Source organism: Vicia villosa, unplaced genomic scaffold, assembly GCF_029867415.1.
Source record: "Vicia villosa cultivar HV-30 ecotype Madison, WI unplaced genomic scaffold, Vvil1.0 ctg.000406F_1_1, whole genome shotgun sequence".
Taxonomy (NCBI): Eukaryota; Viridiplantae; Streptophyta; class Magnoliopsida; order Fabales; family Fabaceae; genus Vicia; species Vicia villosa.
The window spans coordinates 337,727-359,728 of record NW_026705184.1 but is presented as its reverse complement, the minus strand read 5'-3'; the positions used below and the strand labels follow the sequence as shown (position 1 = coordinate 359,728).

At 32.6% G+C, this 22,002-nt stretch overlaps 1 protein-coding gene across 1 annotated transcript; it reads right to left on the bottom strand.

The window, feature by feature from the left end:
* Positions 1-5,473: 5,473 nt before the first annotated feature.
* Positions 5,474-7,205, bottom strand: LOC131627869 (protein neprosin-like). The gene is made up of 6 exons (XM_058898730.1): positions 7,122-7,205; positions 6,863-7,033; positions 6,536-6,694; positions 6,320-6,373; positions 6,021-6,167; positions 5,474-5,918 (listed from the first exon to the last, which is right to left on the bottom strand). Exons 1-6 carry the CDS (start codon positions 7,137-7,139, stop codon positions 5,547-5,549), a joined length of 921 nt encoding a protein of 306 aa, XP_058754713.1. The 5' UTR covers positions 7,140-7,205; the 3' UTR covers positions 5,474-5,546.
* Between the last annotated feature and the right edge of the window lie 14,797 nt (positions 7,206-22,002).

Here is a 22,002-nt window from a genome sequence, read left to right as displayed (position 1 = left end):
TAGTTTTCATTTTTTTTATGTATCGTTTAATATTTTTCCTTTGTTAAATATAGGTATTTATGCATATCGGAGCCTCGAGGAATAAAGTGTTGAAGGAACGGCCTCGATTGAGCAGTTTTGGAGCTGAATAAGCAAAATTATGCAGAACAGTCTGCTAAGCGACTGTCCAACGTGCTTTCTAGTGGCGAACCAAGTTTTCAGTTCCGCTTAACGGAGGTCACTCGCTAAGCGAGCTTGCATGGACTGTTGCAGATATTTTGTGAATAAGTGTAGTCCGCTTAGCGGCCTCATCCCGCTTAGCGGCCTCATCCTGCTTAGCGGACCTGCGCAAAATTTTGTTTATATTTATTTCATTTGACACATTTAGGGTGATGGTTTTGGAGATTTTTTGGTTCCAACTCCATCATTTTCATTCTTAGAGCAGGATTAGCTTAGAAAACAACACCGGGTCATGCACTTGGATGATCAGAGGTGGATTTCTCATCAACCGGAGCTGACAACCTGCGAGATGTTTGGTTTATCTCTTTTATTCTCTGTGTATTTATTTGTGTTGGGTTTGTTTGTATATATACTCGAATCTTATGTTTATTTACCGATTACAATGTTATATATAACTTGCTTTACAAATCTGTGTTGATGTTGTTCTGGATATTTGCTCTGTGCTAGAGATTTGAGTTGCTTAAGACATAAACTGCTTAAATCTTTATCTAGGATGATAATCTGTTGGTTCTGAACTCTAGAGATAGATTTAGAGCTAGCATTAACCGTTTGTATTTGTACTTAATGCTTTCGTGTTTGAGTAGCGCACGAGAGATCAGCGACGCAAGAATACGGATGTTCTTGCAGCTTCACGTTAGAGATAACCTTAGTTGTGAGATGATCTCGTTTGTGCTCCAGAGATGGACGCTTATGTGAGAGATACATGATGACATAGATGAGTATTGTAGGTTGAGTATAATGGGTCGGTAAGTTTACGTTTGAGACGAGTGAGTATATTTGCATGCCTGATAAGTTATTTCTCTTCTAAGAATGTATTTGTCCTTTTCCTCTTATGACGCTTTAGAAAGCTTTAGATTATTCCCTTGTTGATATTGTTTTTGTTGACTTGGTTCTTCATACTCTTAGTCACTCCTCAATGGGATGATTATAGATCTACATGTTTGCATGTATAATAAAGATATGATCCTAGATGACTGAGCTTATGGGTAGCAAGATACTTTTTAATCAGTAGTTACTTAGGTTTGACAATTATATGGTTTTGATGATGTTGTCACTTGAAGCCAAGCAATAGTTGAATTAGTTTAAGCAATCAATGATGTAAAAAATTTTTGATAAGTTATCCTTTTGAATAAAGCAAGACATTTATTTAAATTCAACATTGTTGTCATCCGACTCTCAAGTGAACACTTAGGGTTTATGATCACTTATGGTTTAATCTTTTATCATCTTAGATGACGGTTAACATGATAACAAATGAATCCGCATCAAGAAGATTAAGCTTCTAAGTTTGAAAAAGAGGAAGTGTGAAAGCTCACATGATCGTGTGTATCAGAGTGATCGGTGTATTCTAAACTCACAAGGCTATATTGGGAAATATAATGGCTAAAGTCACCAAAAAATATTTTTGGACCTAGTCGGTTGATTAGGGCATTATTTCCTTGATTAGGAAAACCTTTTTTAAATTGTCTAATCGATTAGATCACAAGTCTAATTAATCAGATACTGCCTAATCGAGTCTCTAATGAATTGTGACAATCTCTTAATAACTAGTAACATATTTATGTCCAAACCATATATTTTGGATAACACAACTGATTATTTATACTGCCTAATTGATTACATCATTTATTTGTGTCGTGGATAGTTTCGAAATTCACATTATTTTTTAGTCTATAAATAGAGAGCTTATCTATCATTTTGAGATAAAACAAAACGTTAAGTATATAAATGTATAATATTAGACGAGTTTATTATAATAAAACAAAAAATAAAATATCTTAATTTTATCAACATCGCGCTCAACTATTTTGAGATAAATAATTTTAATGGATTTTGTAGAGTGATAACACATTCTTTTTTATTAAAATCTATGGAATTTAAAATTTGATTTCAAATAATAATTTTATGATTTTAAGAGTTTTCACATTCTTTTCCTTTATAAATAAACAATTTTATGCTACCACGCCGTTGTCATTCTAAAAAAATAACACAACTTTGAAAAACTAAATAACACAATTTATATAAAAATTTGATCGTGTTCTTCCTAGTGGGATTTTGTATCTTGTTGTGAAAACTTTGGTTCTCTTATTAATCTATCTCTTGCTTATAAAAATAAATTAAAAAACATAAAATTAATTGTTCTAAAGATCGATGCAAATGACTTATGAAAGGTTGGATAGAGCCATAAGTAATGAGGAGTGGAAGATTTTGTTTCTTGACAGCTACATAAAGGTGTTAACAAGAGTTAGTTTTAATGATCATCATCCTATAATGATAGCTCTCTCAAATTTCAGTCAGGTTAATAAAGGGAGAAAGTTCAGATTCAAAAGTGCTTGGATGGAGGATCATAACTATGTAACTAGAGTCAAGGTTTTTTGGAGGAATGGCGATGATATTTTCACTAATCTCAAAAGAATTGAATGTGACGCCAAGGAGTGGAACTTGTGCAATGTGCAGCAAGTGCAACGAATTAAGAAAAGATTATTGGCACGTCTGCATGTCATTCAAGAGGAGTTAATGTGGTTTTAAAGATCGAGAGCTAAATGGCTGGCTGATGGGGATCGTAATACCAGATATTATCATCTTAAAACAGTTACCAGAAGATAAAACAACAAAATTGTGATGCTTAAAGATAATGAGGGAAACTGGATTGAGAAGGAAGAAGAACTCAAAGCCCTAGTGAATAAATTTTACAAGGATCTCTTCAAGATAGGAAAGAATTGGAGCAATTAGTTTCAAATTAAATATACCTTCCCGATGATGAGCAAGGAGGATGTTCGTAGTTTGGATGATACCATGATAGAGAATGAAGTGCGGCAAGCAATTTTCAATATGAAGCCATGGAAAGCCCCTGGCCCAGAAGGATTCCCGGCGGGTTTTTATCAGAGGACATGGAGTACTGTTGGAAAGAATGTGTATGAGTTTGTGAAAAAGGTTTGGGAAAAACCTGATACTATTGCTCAGGTGAACCAAACTAACATTTGTTTAATTCCGAAGATTGACAAACCTACTCTAGTATCTCAATTTGGGCTATCTCATTATGCAACAATCTGTATAAGGTGGTAAGCAAGGTCATTGTGAGTAGGCTAAAGAAGCACATGAGCATGCTTATTTCGCCATACCAAACAGGTTTTATTCCGGGGAGACTTATTCATGAGAACATAATTATTGCTAGAGAAGCAATGCACACAATGGAAAAATGAACGGCAAAACTGGTTATTTTGCTATAAAGGTTGACATGTCTAAAGCATATGACAAAACAGGTGGGATTTTGTTTGGCACACTATGCAAGAAGCAAAATTTCCTGAAAACCAGAGTAAAATTATAATGCATGCAATAACAAGTGTTGAAACAAATGTGAATTGGCATGGTAATCAAAATGAGTTTTTTCGACCTTAGAGAGGTATCCGACTGGGCGACCCATTATCTCCGTATCTTTTTGTGATGTGTATGGATAAGCTCTCGCATATCATTGAAGAGGAAGTGGATGCCAAGCGTTGGAAGAGTCTGAACTTGGTATGAATGGTGTGAGGATATCACATTTAATGTTTGCGAAATTCCGGTTATGTAATCTTGGTGTTCAAATTCCTGATAACCTTAGAGGAGCAAAAATGCGTGACTTAATAAATGAAAATGGAGAGTGGAACTTTTATTCACTTTCTGCATGGCTTCCGCGGATGTGGATTGACAAGCTTTGCGCGTGTGTACCACCTAACACGGATCATATTGCTGACTATTTTTGTTTTGCAGGTACAACACCAGACATGTTCTCGATTAAAGCTATGTACAAAGAGATGGAGGAAAGTGATGTTGAGATAGAAGATGGGGATTGGAAAAAGATATGGAAGGCTAATGTCCCTGAGAGGTGCAATTCATACGTTATGGTGGAGTAATTTTTGGATCATGGCATGTCATACGTTATGGATCATGGCATGTCATACGTTATGGTCATGGCATGTCATACGTTATGTCATACGTTAATCTTGACTACCAGAATGTGAATATTCGTTGGTGGAGTGATTTTTGGATCATGGCATGTCATACGTTATGGTATTGGAGAAACTTAGAAGAGCATGATACAACTTTTGAGAGACCTCACAATCCTATTTTCCATATATTCTGCATGAAGCAGGAGTATGCTAGTGCAATTATGACAACAAGACATCACAATGAAGATGACGGGAGCAGTAAGTTCATGGGGTGGAAACCGCCAACCACTGATATGTGGAAACTTAATACTGATGGGGCTTGCAAATTGGGGCAGGAAGCTGGGTGTGGTGGAATCGTAAGAGATAGTAGTGGTACGTGGCAAGGAAGTTTCTGTAAATACTTGGGAAGGTGTAATGCTATTGTCGCTGAATTCTGGGGAGTTTTTGAAGGGCTGAAATATACACTCTCTTTGGGTATTAGACGAGTGGAAGTTAATGTGGACGCCTCGATAGTGGTTAAAGCTATTGAGGAAGGTGTTACCGGATTAGTGGACTGTGTTACAATCCTAAGGAAGATAAAGGAGCTCATCGAGTTACATGAGTTGGTTATCATATCGTATGTGCATCGATCTACGAACATGTGCGCAAATGCTCTAGCTAGTAGGGGTTGTTTATATATGAGAGATTTGATTCATTCGGCTGCACCTGAATTTCTCTAGCCGCTGCTGGCATCAGATTCATTAGGGATTAGCAATCTTTTTGTTGATCTTAGTGTTTCTTTATTTTGGGCTTAGGCCCTCCATCGTATAAAAAAAACGTCAAATATATAAAAATATAATATTAGACGAGTTTATTATAATAAAACAAAAAACAAAAAATCTTAATTTTATCAAAATTGTGCTCAACTATTTTGAGATAAATAATTTTAATGGATTTTGTATAGTGATAACACATTCCTTTTTATTAACATCTATGGAATTTAAAATTTGATTTCAAATAATAATTTTATTATTTTAAGAGTTTTCACATTCTTTTCCTTTATAAATAAACAATTTTATGCTACCACACCGTTGTCATTTAGGCTAAAAAATAATACAACTTTGAAAAACTAAATAACACAATTTATATAAAAATTTGATCGTGTTTTTCCTAGTGGGATTTTGTATCTTGTTGCGAGAACTTTGGTTCTCTTATTAATATATATCTTGCTTATAAAAAAAACATAAAATTAATTATTCTAAAGATTGATGCAAATGAAGCTTTATTTATACTTGGATGGAAAGGTAGTATAATTAGTTTAACCTAGATGGATATAAATTGTTGGTTCTAGTTCAACCTCTAACATTCAATTTTATTTATATTTAAGTTTTAAAAACATAATATATTATAGTAACATAATTAATTACCACAATCGCCCCCAGGTCCTCCAAATTGGATAACATGTCCATATTCACTCCCTTCATCTCCATAGTATTCAGCACGATAGCAATTAGGTGCATCGGAGAATATTCTTGTCGATTCCTTGTTAGGTTCTTGGTTCGTTCTAGATCCATCTTGATATGAAATATGTGTAAAATAACTTGCATGAACAATATTTCTATCAGGATATGATCCAGAACCCATTGGAGGACTACGAGCATTCACAGGAGCTCTTGTCTGACCAGTCCACCCTACTTCAACAGCAGAGGCCAAGTTGGGGACTATAGATGATGGAAAATATCCCAACATCTTATTTGTGTTGTATATCCACCAATTTTTTGTTTTAGGATCCTGGTACCACAACATATTAAATTAGTAAATATATAACATCTAGCCTTTACACACTAACTCTAATATTTTTCTATTGAGTAAATTTTATAGTATAAAGATGACCTGATAAATAGATATTTCAATTTGGATCATCTCTCCATTTTGGGTAGATGTTTTATCAAATCGTCCACCAAGTTGTGAATCACTGCTAGTTTGAACAAAACCCGGACATTGTAAATTGTAACATCCGGTCTTTTTAAAATTATCTGCCTGTCATTTTTTAACATCACGTTATAAAAGAAATAAAACTTACTTTTTCAATTAACATGAAATTAAGAAAATTGAAAGAAAAGTTGTAAATTGAAAAGCCATAGGTAGAATTCGCCAACTATAAATTATAAATTGGAGACATAATTTCCTACCGTCCATACTACATAGAAATGAGTTCCATCATCGTTGTATAATTCGGGAGCCACCTAATATCAATGCACAATATAAAAAAATTAAATTTAAGTGTGAAATATATATATATATATATATATATATATATATATATATATATATATATATATATATATATATATATATATATATATATATATATATATATATATATATATCAACAAAATAAAACTTACATGCCATCCAACACCAATATAATTTGTGTTGTCTGAAGATCCACCTTTAACCCATATCACCGCTGCACTTGATTGACCTTTTTCTACTTTTATACTGTAAACACTACTTGTGGCACCAACTCCATAATAAGTTCCAGGTACAAGAGTTACTTCTGCAACCTAAAAATACGATATATACTTATAATAAATTTATAGTTAAAAAAATTATAGGTGATTAAAAAAATTAAAATGATATATATATATATATATATATATATATATATATATATATATATATATATATATATATATATATATATATATATATATATAAAAAGAAAATCTTACATGTTTACCGGGAATCTCTTTAGATAAAATATTGTCTAAATATAATTTTCCTCGAAATAAATCATCTGATGTTGTTCTCCTAATAGGAATCGTTCCTATTGGACATTGGTCTATGTGAAATCCAAGAGAATTTGATGAATTCTTTCTTCTATTTAAAAAGCTGGGTTTTTTCTACATTTAATAAAAATAATAAGAGACATTTGAAAATAAAACTAAAATATATTTATGTTGTTGTGATTAGAAATAATTGAGTTAAAACCTGCAACTTATGATTCATTAGCAATGGATGATCAAAGGCCGGTTGCTTATTAATATCAATACAATCAATAATGTAACCAAATTGTGTCTGCAGAAACCATAAAACCATAGTCATACAAAAGCAAATTATTAAAAAATGTAACAAGATAAAATTCTAACAAAAAAGTATAATTCATGTAAGGAGTTTGGAATACATGAATACTCTTGATAGGAGTCTTATTGATAACTTTGAGTTCTTTCTCTATCTCCAAATCCTTTTCCAATGTTAATTGCATACTATCAAACCTATGGCCAGTAATACTAGCCACCAAACACATGAGAAAAAAAATGATACTCATCATTTTTTTTAATTATCTTCTAAAATAAAATGAATCAATGTTGTAAAAAAATTTAGTATTCTCTCTTTTATAGATATTTTTGAGGTACGTTTTTGTGTTTCAAAAGTGATAACGGGAATGTTAATATTGGTCAATGGTTTGAACGGCTCAATCAGATTATTTTATCACTTCATTTTGAAATCACATAAAACAATCACTTTTTTAGAAATAATTTTATTCTTAATATAAAAAAAAAAAATACATTGTGATATTTCCTATTACATGCCATCTCCAAGACATAACTTTAAAGCAATCAAATGTTGTAAAGTTAATATAATTGTCTCAATACTAAATATTGACGTTTTTATGATAAAAATAAATAGAGATCATTATAATCCAAAAAAATAAATTATTAATAATAATTACATCGTGATATTTTCTCAATATTTTCAAATAAAAAATAAATTTTATATTAATTTTTTTAAACTTTATTATATACCTTGAATAAGCTATATTTTCTTGACGTGTCATTTTTATCAATTTCTATTCTTAAATACAATGATATCATATTAAAAAAGTTTTTTTCCTTTAAATTTAAAAACGCTGTATAAAAAATAAAAAAATATTCTCATATTCTAATTGAAATTTTTTATATATATATATATATATATATATATATATATATATATATATATATATATATATATATATATATATATATATATATATATATATATATACACTTTTGACTATTAGCTATTATTGTATATATTTAGAAATTATTGTAAGTTTTTTCCTTTGTTTAAACAATATTTTTACATTATTAGCTATTATTGTGTGTATATATATATATATATATATATATATATATATATATATATATATATATATATATATATATATATATATATATACTTTTTAATGAGAATAAAAAATTCAGTCTCTTTCTTATTCTGATTGTAAATAATTATTTTAGCAATATATAGTTAAAATAATATAGTCTTTTTCCTTTGTTTAAACAATATTTTTACATTATTAGCTATTATTGTATATTTAGAAATTATATATATATATATATATATATATATATATATATATATATATATATATATATATATATATATATATATATATATATATATATATATATATATATATATATATATATATATATACTTTTTAATGAGAATAAAAAATTATGTCTCTTTCTTATTCTGATTGTAAATAATTATTTTATCAATATATAGTTAAAATAATATTTAATTCTAAAGTTGTATGTAATATATAGCATTTTCACATTATTATCTTTTAAAAGTATTAATTTTTCGAGAGTTTTAGAGTCAATACAATTGTCTAATTGCTAAATAGTGAAATTTATCTTCTCAAAACAAATAATGATCTTTTTCTTTGTAAATAATTTAAAAAGTGATGATAATTATATTGTGCTATTTTTTCTTTGTAAATATTATTTATTTTGAAGATATAAATAATCAAATTTATATTTTGATGATATTTTGACTAATTTTTGTTTTATGTTTTTAAGTTTATAATTTATAAATAACCAAAATTTATTCACATTAATATATAAAAAAAAATATTGCCATCAAAAGATGAATCACAAACCACTTGTTTACACTCCTTTAATTCATTTAACACGTATTAGTTTAGCTACCCCTCACTTCCGTTTAAATTTATGAAAGTTTATTATTATTTAAGTAACAAAAATTATTTTAGATAAAATAAAATACACTTATGCTTATGTGTCTTTTTTAAGAAACTCTTATTTTTTTAATATTATAATGCAATTTTTCAAAACCTTTTTCCATAAATTTTTATAATGTTATATAATAAAAATTAAAAAATAAAATCCTAATAAAAGCTCATCTAGAGAGAAAAAATTCTACATGATAGATGTAATGTAATACCCTGGGTCTAATGATCCTATTTTAATGATGAATAATCTCTTGCTACCTAGCAAATTGAACCATATTTATATAACCAAGGCATCATTAGAAATATCTTTAAGAATCAAGGATATTATTGTCAATAAGCCAACTATTTAAACTCCATCGCAAGGCTAAAACATAATTCTTGTTATAAATCTTAGGTGCTAAAGATTAATTCTTAACATTGAGGCATGCATTATTTCAAGTTTTACTTTTTCACTTAGAAAATTTTCAACCTTGTAAGTTGATAAATGGATTGGATGGTATCCTCTAAGCCTAAGGTGCACAAGTCAAAAACATGGTTTAGTTCATTTTAAACTTGTTAATATGCATGTGGGTTAGTTTTACAAGTCTAAAATATGGTTTTGGGTGAATATGCATACCATAGGTCGATGCATAGCTCTTGGAGGTCGACCTCCATTGAGCTAGGAAAGGAAAATTTCATGAAAAACACTTCTTCCAGCCAAAGGTCGACGCACAGAAGTTGTAGGTCGACGCATAACATGTTATAGGTCGACCCATGTCATGCAAGAGGTCGACGCATGTTTTGCATTTTCTTTCCAAACCCCATTGCCTTGCATATGTCGACCCACAGAAGGTGTGGGTCGATGCACAAAAGTCCAGAGGTCGACGCATATTGTGTTTCTCACCTCAAGAACCTCACTGCCTTGTAAAGGATGACACGCAAGGTGTTGGCGGTCGATGCATAGCTCATATGGTTTTCTAGTTTTTTCCTCATTTCTCACACACATATAAATACAATCATGCATCTTTTTCAACACTATTTTGAAACCTGGAAGAGAAAAAGTTGCTTCTCATCTTCATTCTTTCTCTTGCTCATTCATCAAATACACATAATCATTTTTTCTTGAGTGATCATAGATTGAGAGTGATAACGACCAAGGTTAGGAATTTGTAGATTTTGATTAGGTGAAGAATTTTGGGGGATTAATTGAATAAAACCATTGTGGTTTTATCCTCCAAGATCGGATTGATTTGTGGGTTTTTGATATAAAGCTTTGGCTTCTATTCAGTCGAGTGAAAGCCTTGAAGAACGGAGGGTTCGATCAAGGGAGTAATGGTAGATGAATGATCATTCAAAGTTCTTAGGTGACAATAATTTCAATTTAGCCGAGTGAAACCTTGAAGAACGATGGGTTCAGTCAAGGGAGTAATTGTAACTGGAGTATCGATTCGATATTGTTGGGAGACTTGATCTTACATAAGATCAAGGGGAGAGAAGATAAATAATCGACATCAAAACTGAGTTTGTTTATTTATTGCTTTAACTTCTCTTGTAATAACATTTTGAAAAGAAATAAGAACTATCTCAATTACCGTTTGGAATTGGGGGCTTTTTTATTTTGAGTCAGCTTGCGTACGTCGCATGACCCTACGGGTCTGTATCCCATTTAGTTGCAATTTTGGTCATTACTCTAATCATTGGAAGCTAACGTGTTAGCTATAGATTGGCTCATGTTTGTTTTTGTCTTCTAGCCACTTAAATTCCATTGACCCATTGATATCACAGTCATTTATTTTCATGTCACGTTCCACATATAAAAATCATAGTATAAAATGTGTGCATGCTGAATGAAATAAATGCTTAATAATAAAAATGATATACTGAGAGCAATGTGGGATATTTTCTAATTCTGAAAATACTTACATAGACACAACCATAACACATGTACTTACACAACCAATCAAATTTTTTTCTTAAAAATACTTCTCAACCACCCCCATGATGCTAATTAAAAACGAAATTAAAATATAAATAAATTTAAATTCTTTCTCTTTTCATTGGTTGTTCCTAAAAATATGGATTTAGGTTCGTATCCATGCAAGTATTTCTCTTCTCTTTATATCATTCCTATATCATGTTTTGTATCATTTTTGTATGATTGTAATACTTGTTTCCTCTCCCACCTTTTGTGGTTCTCTTTCTTTGGGTTTCATTATGGTTTAGTCTCTCTTAGGAGTAGACTTGGTTAGAGGCTCAAAGCTCCATCACAAACCCCTAGACTTGGATTTTCATTTATTTTTCTTCAGTTTCAAATCACACTCTCTTCATCCTCTATTCCCTCCCAGTCTCTCACTTCATCTTCTTCATTTTCTCCCAACAACCATAACAAACTTCTCCAATCATAACAAACTCCTCAGTAACCGTTTCACCACCACCATCAATCTTCTTCATCTTCATCATTCAACCTCCACCACAACCACGATCTTACCTCTTCTCTAGATCATCACCACCACTAAGCTTCAAACCAGCATCATCATCACCTTATCTCTGAGCCATGATCGTCATCATCACTTAATATCTTCCTCATTCGTGAATCATCATCACCACCATGGCTTCATCACTATTTTCCTGAAGCAAGACTTTATCTCTCTAAAGCTGCAAAAACCTTGAGTTTATTTCTCAAGGATTGGATTAAGATTCAAAGCCTTCCATCTTCATCTTCAAGATCTACACATCAAGAAGCAAGTAGAGTTTTCTTATTCCTTTCGATTTAAGAACTATCCAGGTAAGTTCTCCGAATCTTTCTCAGCATGAATAGAAGTATGCTAGGACATGAATGCTTGATGAATTGAGTTTTCTTGCCGGTTCGAATGTATTGATTCATATATGCGAAATGTGTTGTTTCGTTGGATGTAAATGTTGTATCTGGACTCATTGTATTGTAATGAATAGTTTAGGCTAGCATAAATCCAGTGTTGTGATTTCCCGCGAGTTAGGGCATACGACTTTGTGCTCGGTTTTGGTGTATGAAGGCTTGTATGGTGAAACTAAACTTGGATTCGTCTTCTACACGAAAAACCGAGTGGATCAGCATGCATCTTTGCGATTTCTGGGCGTGTTCATGTTATGACGGTGGTGGGGATGGCCAGAAGAGGTGACCGGAGGCGGAGCTCCGGCACCTGGGTTTTCATTTTTATTTTGAGTCAGCCTGCGTACGTCGCATGACCCTACGGGTCTGTTTCCCATTTAGTTGCAATTTTGGTCATTACTCTAATCATTGGAAGCTAACGTGTTAGCTATAGATTGGCTCATGTTTGTTTTTGTCTTCTAGCCACTCAAATTCCATTGACCCATTGATATCACAGTCATTTATTTTCATGTCACGTTCCACATATAAAAATCATAGTATAAAATGTGTGCATGCTGAATGAAATAAATGCTTAATAATAAAAATGATATACTGAGAGCAATGTGGGATATTTTCTAATTCTGAAAATACTTACATAGACACAACCATAACACATGTACTTACACAACCAATCACATTTTTTTCTTAAAAATACTTCTCAACCACCCCCATGATGCTAATTAAAAACGAAATTAAAATATAAATAAATTTAAATTCTCTCTCTTTTCATTGGTTGTTCCTAAAAATATGGGTTTAGGTTCGTATCTATGCAAGTATTTCTCTTCTCTTTATATCATTCCTATATCATGTTTTGAATCATTTTTGTATGATTGTAATACTTGTTTCCTCTCCCACCTTTTGTGGTTCTCTTTCTTTGGGTTTCATTATGGTTTATTCTCTCTTAGGAGTAGACTTGGTTAGGGGCTCAAAGCTCCATCACAAACCCCTAGACTTGGATTTTCATTTATTTTTCTTCAGTTTCAAATCACACTCTCTTCATCCTCTATTCCCTCCCAGTCTCTCACTTCATCTTCTTCATTTTCTCCCAACAACCATAACAAACTTCTCCAATCATAACAAACTCCTCAGTAACCGTTTCACCACCACCATCAATCTTCTTCATCTTCATCATTCAACCTCCACCACAACCACGATCTTCCCTCTTCTCTAGATCATCACCACCACTAAGCTTCAAACCAGCATCATCATCACCTTATCTCTGAGCCATGATCGTCATCATCACTTAATATCTTCCTCATTCGTGAATCATCATCACCACCATGGCTTCATCACTATTTTCCTGAAGCAAGACTTTATCTCTCTAAAGCTGCAAAAACCTTGAGTTTATTTCTCAAGGATTGGATTAAGATTCAAAGCCTTCCATCTTCATCTTCAAGATCTACACATCAAGAAGCAGGTAGAGTTTTCTTATTCCTTTTGATTCAAGAACTATCCAGGTAAGTTCTCCGAATCTTTCTCAGCATGAATAGAAGTATGCTAGGACATGAATGCTTGATGAATTGAGTTTTCTTGCCGGTTCGAATGTATTGATTCATATATGCGAAATGTGTTGTTTCGTTGGATGTAAATGTTGTATCTGGACTCATTTTATTGTAATGAATAGTTTAGGCTAGCATAAATCTAGTGTTGTGATTTCCCGCGAGTTAGGGCATACGACTTTGTGCTCGGGTTTGGTGTTTGAGGGCTGGTATGGTGAAACTAAACTTGGATTCGTGTTCTACACGAAAAACCGAGTGGATCAGCATGCATCTTTGCGATTTCTGGGCGTGTTCATGTTATGAAGGTGGTGGGGATGGCCGGAAGAGGTGACCGGAGGCGGAGCTCCGGCACCTGGGTTTTCATTTTTATTTTGAGTCAGCCTGCGTACGTCGCATGACCCTACGGGTCTGTTTCCCATTTAGTTGCAATTTTGGTCATTACTCTAATCATTGGAAGCTAACGTGTTAGCTATAGATTGGCTCATGTTTGTTTTTGTCTTCTAGCCACTTAAATTCCATTGACCCATTGATATCACAGTCATTTATTTTCATGTCACGTTCCACATATAAAAATCATAGTATAAAATGTGTGCATGCTGAATGAAATAAATGCTTAATAATAAAAATGATATACTGAGAGCAATGTGGGATATTTTCTAATTCTGAAAATACTTACATAGACACAACCATAACACATGTACTTACACAACCAATCACATCTTTTTCTTAAAAATACTTCTCAACCACCCCCATGATGCTAATTAAAAACGAAATTAAAATATAAATAAATTTAAATTCTCTCTCTTTTCATTGGTTGTTCCTAAAAATATGGGTTTAGGTTCGTATCTATGCAAGTATTTCTCTTCTCTTTATGTCATTCCTATATCATGTTTTGTATCATTTTTGTATGATTGTAATACTTGTTTCCTCTCCCACCTTTTGTGGTTCTCTTTCTTTGGGTTTCATTATGGTTTAGTCTCTCTTAGGAGTAGACTTGGTTAGGGGCTCAAAGCTCCATCACAAACCCCTAGACTTGGATTTTCATTTATTTTTCTTCAGTTTCAAATCACACTCTCTTCATCCTCTATTCCCTCCCAGTCTCTCACTTCATCTTCTTCATTTTCTCCCAACAATCATAACAAACTTCTCCAATCATAACAAACTCCTCAGTAACCGTTTCACCACCACCATCAATCTTCTTCATCTTCATCATTCAACCTCCACCACAACCACGATCTTCCCTCTTCTCTAGATCATCACCACCACTAAGCTTCAAACCAGCATCATCATCACCTTATCTCTGAGCCATGATCGTCATCATCACTTAATATCTTCCTCATTCGTGAATCATCATCACCACCATGGCTTCATCACTATTTTCCTGAAGCAAGACTTTATCTCTCTAAAGCTGCAAAAACCTTGAGTTTATTTCTCAAGGATTGGAGTAAGATTCAAAGCCTTCCATCTTCATCTTCAAGATCTACACATCAAGAAGCAAGTAGAGTTTTCTTATTCCTTTCGATTCAAGAACTATCCAGGTAAGTTCTCCGAATCTTTCTCAGCATGAATAGAAGTATGCTAGGACATGAATGCTTGATGAGTTGAGTTTTCTTGCCGGTTCGAATGTATTGATTCATATATGCGAAATGTGTTGTTTCATTGGATGTAAATGTTGTATCTGGACTCATTGTATTGTAATGAATAGTTTAGGCTAGCATAAATCCAGTGTTGTGATTTCCCGCGAGTTAGGGCATACGACTTTGTGCTCGGTTTTGGTGTTTGAAGGCTGGTATGGTGAAACTAAACTTGGATTCGTGTTCTACACGAAAAACCGAGTGGATCAGCGTGCATCTTTGCGATTTCTGGGTGTGTTCATGTTATGAAGGTGGTGGGGATGGCCGGAAGAGGTGACCGGAGGCGGAGCTCCGGCACCTGGGTTTTCATTTTTATTTTGAGTCAGCCTGCGTACGTCGCATGACCCTACGGGTCTGTTTCCCATTTAGTTGCAATTTTGGTCATTACTCTAATCATTGGAAGCTAACGTGTTAGCTATAGATTGGCTTATGTTTGTTTTTGTCTTCTAGCCACTTAAATTCCATTGACCCATTGATATCATAGTCATTTATTTTCATGTCACGTTCCACATATAAAAATCATAGTATAAAATGTGTGCATGCTGAATGAAATAAATGCTTAATAATAAAAATGATATACTGAGAGAAATGTGGGATATTTTCTAATTCTGAAAATACTTACATAGACACAACCATAACACATGTACTTACACACAACCAATCACATTTTTTTCTTAAAAATACTTCTCAACCACCCCCATGATGCTAATTAAAAACAAAATTAAAATATAAATAAATTTAAATTTAAATTCTCTCTCTTTTCATTGGTTGTTCCTAAAAATATGGGTTTAGGTTCGTATCCATGCAAGTATTTCTCTTCTCTTTATATCATTCCTATATCATGTTTTGTATCATTTTTGTATAATTGTACTACTTGTTTCCTCTTTCACCTTTTGTGGTTCTCTTTCTTTGGGTTTCATTATGGTTTAGTCTCTCTTAGGAGTAGACTTGGTTAGGGGCTTGATTAAGTCACCAACCATGGGTTTCACTTGCGATTATATTTTTCTTTGCTTATGCTTGCCATGTTCCCTTAGGGTGGTGACTTCAATCTTCATTAAGATTAGTCACATAAAACGACTTAGGTTAAATTTTATGCATGTTAACATAGGTAGAGATCCCCTTCATCCTCGATATTAGTGCCACCATTGTATGATAACATTAGGTTAGAGATTCTCCTTTGTTAGTCATTTCCCTTCTTCATCTTTTTCTTTTTCAACTTTAAAACATCTAATCAATGTCGACGTGAATCATACTACTATTTCTTTTATAGTAGGAAAAAAATGATTAGGGTGTAGACCCTAGTCTATTTCTTTGTTACTTTCTACTTTGGTGGGAGAGAAATGATTGGGGTGTAGACCCTAGTCTATTTCTCTACTACTTAGAGAAACAAGTGGGGTGTATATCCTAGTCTGTTTCTCTAATACTTCAACTTTTTTGTATGATTCAAATCACCAATTAATTCCCCTTAAAAAACACCTAATAAAAAAAAACATTGAAAACACTTAATAAATATTCAAAGTTTAAACAAAGTAAGGAAGTGGTGTGAAGCCTAGTAGTGGATTCCGTTCATCGTGGATCTACCTCAAAAAACATAAACCAATGTTCCTTTTGCATCTAAGAGCACAATTGTAAATAATTCTTTCTTTTCCCCGTGTTTCTTTTGCATGCATTCGCATTTAGGATTTAGACATAGTTTCACACCCTTTAGATAGAAACAAACATAGTTGGATCCCGTCGAGTACGACGGACGTGAGAGGTGCTAACACCTCCCCCTCGCGTAACCGACTCCCGTACCTAGTTTCTCTGGTTGTAAGACCTTATTCTTATTATTTTCTAGGTTTTCTTATATTCCTTTCCCTCGATGGGATAAATATATTAGTGGCGATCCTGTTTCATTTTTCGCAGTAGCGACAGCTGGCGACTCTGCTGGGGACGTCGACCTGTTGTGGGTCCGTACTTAGCGATTCGATCCTAGCCTTTTTTTGTTTGTTTGTTTATTGGGTATGCCTATATATTGCTTATGTGATGCATCATTCATTGTATATCTTCATATCATGTTTATTTTCTCTCGCATTTTGGATATACCGTTGTGCCACTGTGGTGGCTTGTTTTCTGTTTGGCGGGTGGGGTGTTACTGTGAGGTAAAAGGTCCACTACCTAGACCAAGTATAACTTATATTAGCGTGGATAGTTATGTTGGCTCTCGTGGCGCCTGGCACGTAGATTTGGCATAACATACCACAACCAGGAGAGAACTCGGTGAGGCGATCGCTGCCCAGCATGCTTATTGTCCTAGGCAGGCGCTCTCATTGTTTGTTCGAAATTCTTGGCGACCATTAGGGACATCCTGCGTGTGTTTAGGATTCCTACCTGTGAGGTTTGGGATGGGACAAGAAACCTTGGCTCCTACATACCATTGCTTCTTCAGATTTGAGGTCGGATCTTTATTTGGTATGTTCTAATTGTGCTTGATATTCTGGTATTCCAAAAGGCGTCGAACCTTTGATCCTGTGACATTTGACATATACAGAGGTGTTACATCAGTTATTCAGAAGAGTGCTCAGTGGTTATTAAGATTATGTGGACCGTTGATCCCATGCTTTTGTACTGCATAACATCATTGCTTCATCCACTTGATTTGTGGGGATCCTAAAGTTTGTTTCCAAAGGAAAAAAAGAAGAAGAAAAAAAATTCTATACAAAACAAAGCCTTGATTTAAAAAAAGAAAAAGAAAAAAGGAAAGAAAAGAGAAACAAAAAGTGTGTGACAGGACGTTAGGATCCCTTGTAATTTGGCTAGCATATTTTAGATAAATTAGTAACCATGGATTGGGCTTATTTAATTTGCATCGAACGCTACTATAGATTAATTATTTAATAATCAATTAGAATCAAGATTGAAGAAAATATCACTGTTGATTGTCAGAAGAAATAGAGTGACAAAAATCTATCATTTATAAATCATAAAAAATGAGTTGCATTGTTGATAGTTATGAACTCCATTTCTCAAGAATTGTATTGTAGTCCAATTTCAAGAGTGTTAAAATCAATATAAAATCAGATTTGCTATTCCTACACTTATTCCTACATTACACCGTATACTGTTGTTAATTTCTACCAAAATATTAATTAAATAATCATGCTTCCCATACGTGGGGCTACCAATATGAAATCAATATCATTTATGTTTCTCTCTCTTAACAACAATCACATGTTCACTTTAATCATGCCTTCTACTTCTTTCTCTTCCGCGTCATTTTATTACTCTTCTCCCACCATTCTTTTCTTTTCATCTCCAAACATACTCAATCCAATATATATTGTATCAAGAAAAATCATTAAGAGCACTGAAGATGAAGATTTAACTCATTCACCTTCTACGTATCATTTTAGTTTCATCCAATAATATCAATTTTTTTTAATCATATTTTGTATTGTTTATAATGAAAGATGAATAAAGAATGTTATTGATTTCATGATTGTTCAATAACTATGTTCTAACCTGTATTGACCAACTTTGATCACAATGTTAACCACATTTATTCACTGTCAAACAATTTCATATATTTACTCATATATTCGTTAATCATTTTTGTAACTATATTGACCAACTTGTGTTACACTATTAACCAACTTTATAATAAAGAATGTTCTAAACTTATAGTTATGTCTGGGCGTTTATTAACCAAATTATACATAACATTAACCATCTTTTTGCATACTGTTAACCAACTTTATTATAAATTAATATTATACATCTAATTGACATATTTTATGCAGTTTTTGTGTCATAATGGACACTTCAAACATTTTGATAGATTATGCTAGTAGTCAAAGGAAAAATGTAGAAGTTGATCATAGTGATGGTGATGATGATTCATGTTGGATTCTTGCAATTGAGATGTGTTTTTCTTGATACATAATAAAAATAAGCATATGAAGTTGATTAATGCACTGCAAAAAGTTGATTAATGTCATTTAAAATTTAGTTAATATAGATACCGACTTAAAACTAGAGTTGGTTAATATAGTGCATTATGATTTTAGTTCTATTTTCAAAACAAAATACCAAATATTATCCATTTGTTTTGTTTTAGGTTAAATCTAACATTCAAGTCAAAACTACCCATTTGCCCTTATTTATTAGGTGAATTACATAAAAACCAGTATTTAAAAACAATATGTACAGTGTAGGACTAAATGTCAAGATATCATTTCTGATATAAAATAGGTTGTGTGCAATTGGATTTGGAAAGATAATAAATTAATTATTAAAATTCAAAACTTAAGTTAAATATGCGGTTCAGTTCGGTTTGGTTCGGTTTTGTGAAATAAAAACCGCAAACCAAACTGAACCGCGCGGTTTAGTCCAAAAATCATCCAAAATCATCCAAACCAAATGCGGTTTTTTGCGATTTCGGTTTGGATTGGTTCGATTTGCGGTTTTGCTTTTAGATTGGTTCGGATACGATCACCCCTAGTTGGTCATATAGGAGTATAAATACACTTTTGAGAATAATATATTATATTGATTAAAGCTAGCTTTTGACCCCAGCACCCAATGATTGCATCAAATTTAATGTCTTCATGCACTACAAATGCCACACATAGCTTTGTCAATAGCTTGTCATTAAATTCCCTAAAAACCTTAGCACACGTGACCATAAACACAATAAATTGTTCTGTTTCAAATTCATTTTTATTTTGATTATGCAATTTCTCTCAAGTCTACTTGCATGCACTCATTGTAAATTAGTCACCAAAAATTTCTAGACTTCTCATATATGTAAAGTAGTCAATAATATCAAGGGAATAAAATGCATTTGTTTTATGATTAGCAATCAAACAAGATTTTGCAATTTTCCAGCAATAATCTATACTAAGTAATCTTCCATCTTAAAAAATACAAAAATCTCACAACGTTTCCCGGCGACAATGAATATTAGCAACAATAGTAGCAACTCAACAAGGAAGAAAGGCAGAGAAATAACAACGGTGATTCAAAAAGACAACAACCATAATTTATCTTGATCCGGTGAATATTGAGTTTTAAGATTACTCGATTTCTAGGAAGAGAGAATTTAGGGAAGATGATTGTTTTTATTTTAAACAAAAAAATATTTATTTTTAACTTTTAATCCCAGCCGTTGAATTTAAAGTTCACACATGTTATTCATCTATAATGTAAACGGGAAAACTAGACATATGTGTGACTGGAAGAGATCTAAACTCCCCAAAATTAAACACATTCCTCATTCATAATTCATAGAGAAAACAAATATAAAGAAGACAGTGAACAACAAGCAAAATATAATAAGTCAATTAACATTGAAGAAAAACTTCTATTACCCCATATCTCAACCTTTGCATGAATCCATCTTCCAATGTTAGACATTTATAATTGATATCCATTTGATTTGGCGAATAAATTCTACCTAACGTTTAAGAAAAAAACTATTCAAAAAGAAATTGACATAAATTTTTATAGACTAAACTTACACAAATCATCAACAATATCATAATATTTTCACTGTCTTCCGGATGCCCTTTGTTACATATGAAGTAAACATTGTACGGTGATTGAGAAAATAAGAAAAGAAATCCTATCGATGAGGTGGAGATAACACAACCTCCGGTGGCCGCTCGATCACCACCCGGCGTTTTGGTGGGTTGTTGACCCGGTAGATAATCCATGCCACAAAACTAAGCAGGAGAAGTGCCACAATAACTGCAGCAATAATGATCCCTTGCATGGGATTGCTTTGCTTGTGGTGGACCGGAAGGAGGGGGTTGGTGGTTTGGGAAGGAGTAGATGTATCCAAATCCATTTGGATACTTGATCAAGATTTCTGGGTAACTAACAGTCTGTTTGGTACAAGAGAAGTTAGAAAGAGAGAGAATGGAGGGAGAGAAGTTGAGAAGAAAGGTTGAATTTCACTTGCTTGCTTAAGAAAAACAGAAGAGAGAGACAAAAACTTGTGGACCCCACGCCTATATCTTTTTTCTTCAAAATAGCGAAGAAAACAAGTAGAGACTCTGTGAAATATTTCTTTTCCGTATTTGTCCCTGATGCTTACTATATGTATACTTTTATGAGAAATGCTAGCAACACTCTCTTTTGAACACTCTCTTAAACACTTACTCTTTTATTGGTTGAAACATGTGTGGGTCCTACTACTTTATGTGGGACCTATTTTCAAAGTGGTGGGCCCACACATGTCTCAACCAATAAGAAAGTGAGTGTTTGAGAGAGTGTTCAAAAGAGAGTGTTGCTAGCACTCCTCATACTTTTATTTTCACCGCGCATACACGTTATGGTTGGGGAGTGATAAAGAAGCTCCATCAGATATATTTCCCTCTCAATTGGTTCCTCATTTTAATTGTTATGTTTTAATTTTCAAATATTTTTTTATTAATTGAAGCATGTTAATTAGGTTATACGTCCTAAAAATAAATTGTATAAAATAAAAGTAGATTAAAAAATGTATAGTAAGTGTTAACTAAAGGAACATTATTGTTATTTAATAAATAGTTTTTCTATATTTTTTCACTATTATACTTGTCAAAAACACATTTTTTTTGTTGAATATATTTTGCTAAAATATATTACCATAAAAATCAATTAATTAAAATAAATACAAAATAATTTTCATTTAAAATTTTTTAATTAGGGGTATTTTAGTATTTTTAAAATTAATCAACACCTCTTTCTCTTCTATTTCTTCTATATCTCTCTTACACCAAATAATACATCAAATCATCTTTATTTCTCATTTATTTCTCTCTTCTCACTCTCTTTTTCATCTCTTTCTCTCTTCACAACTTCTCCTCAC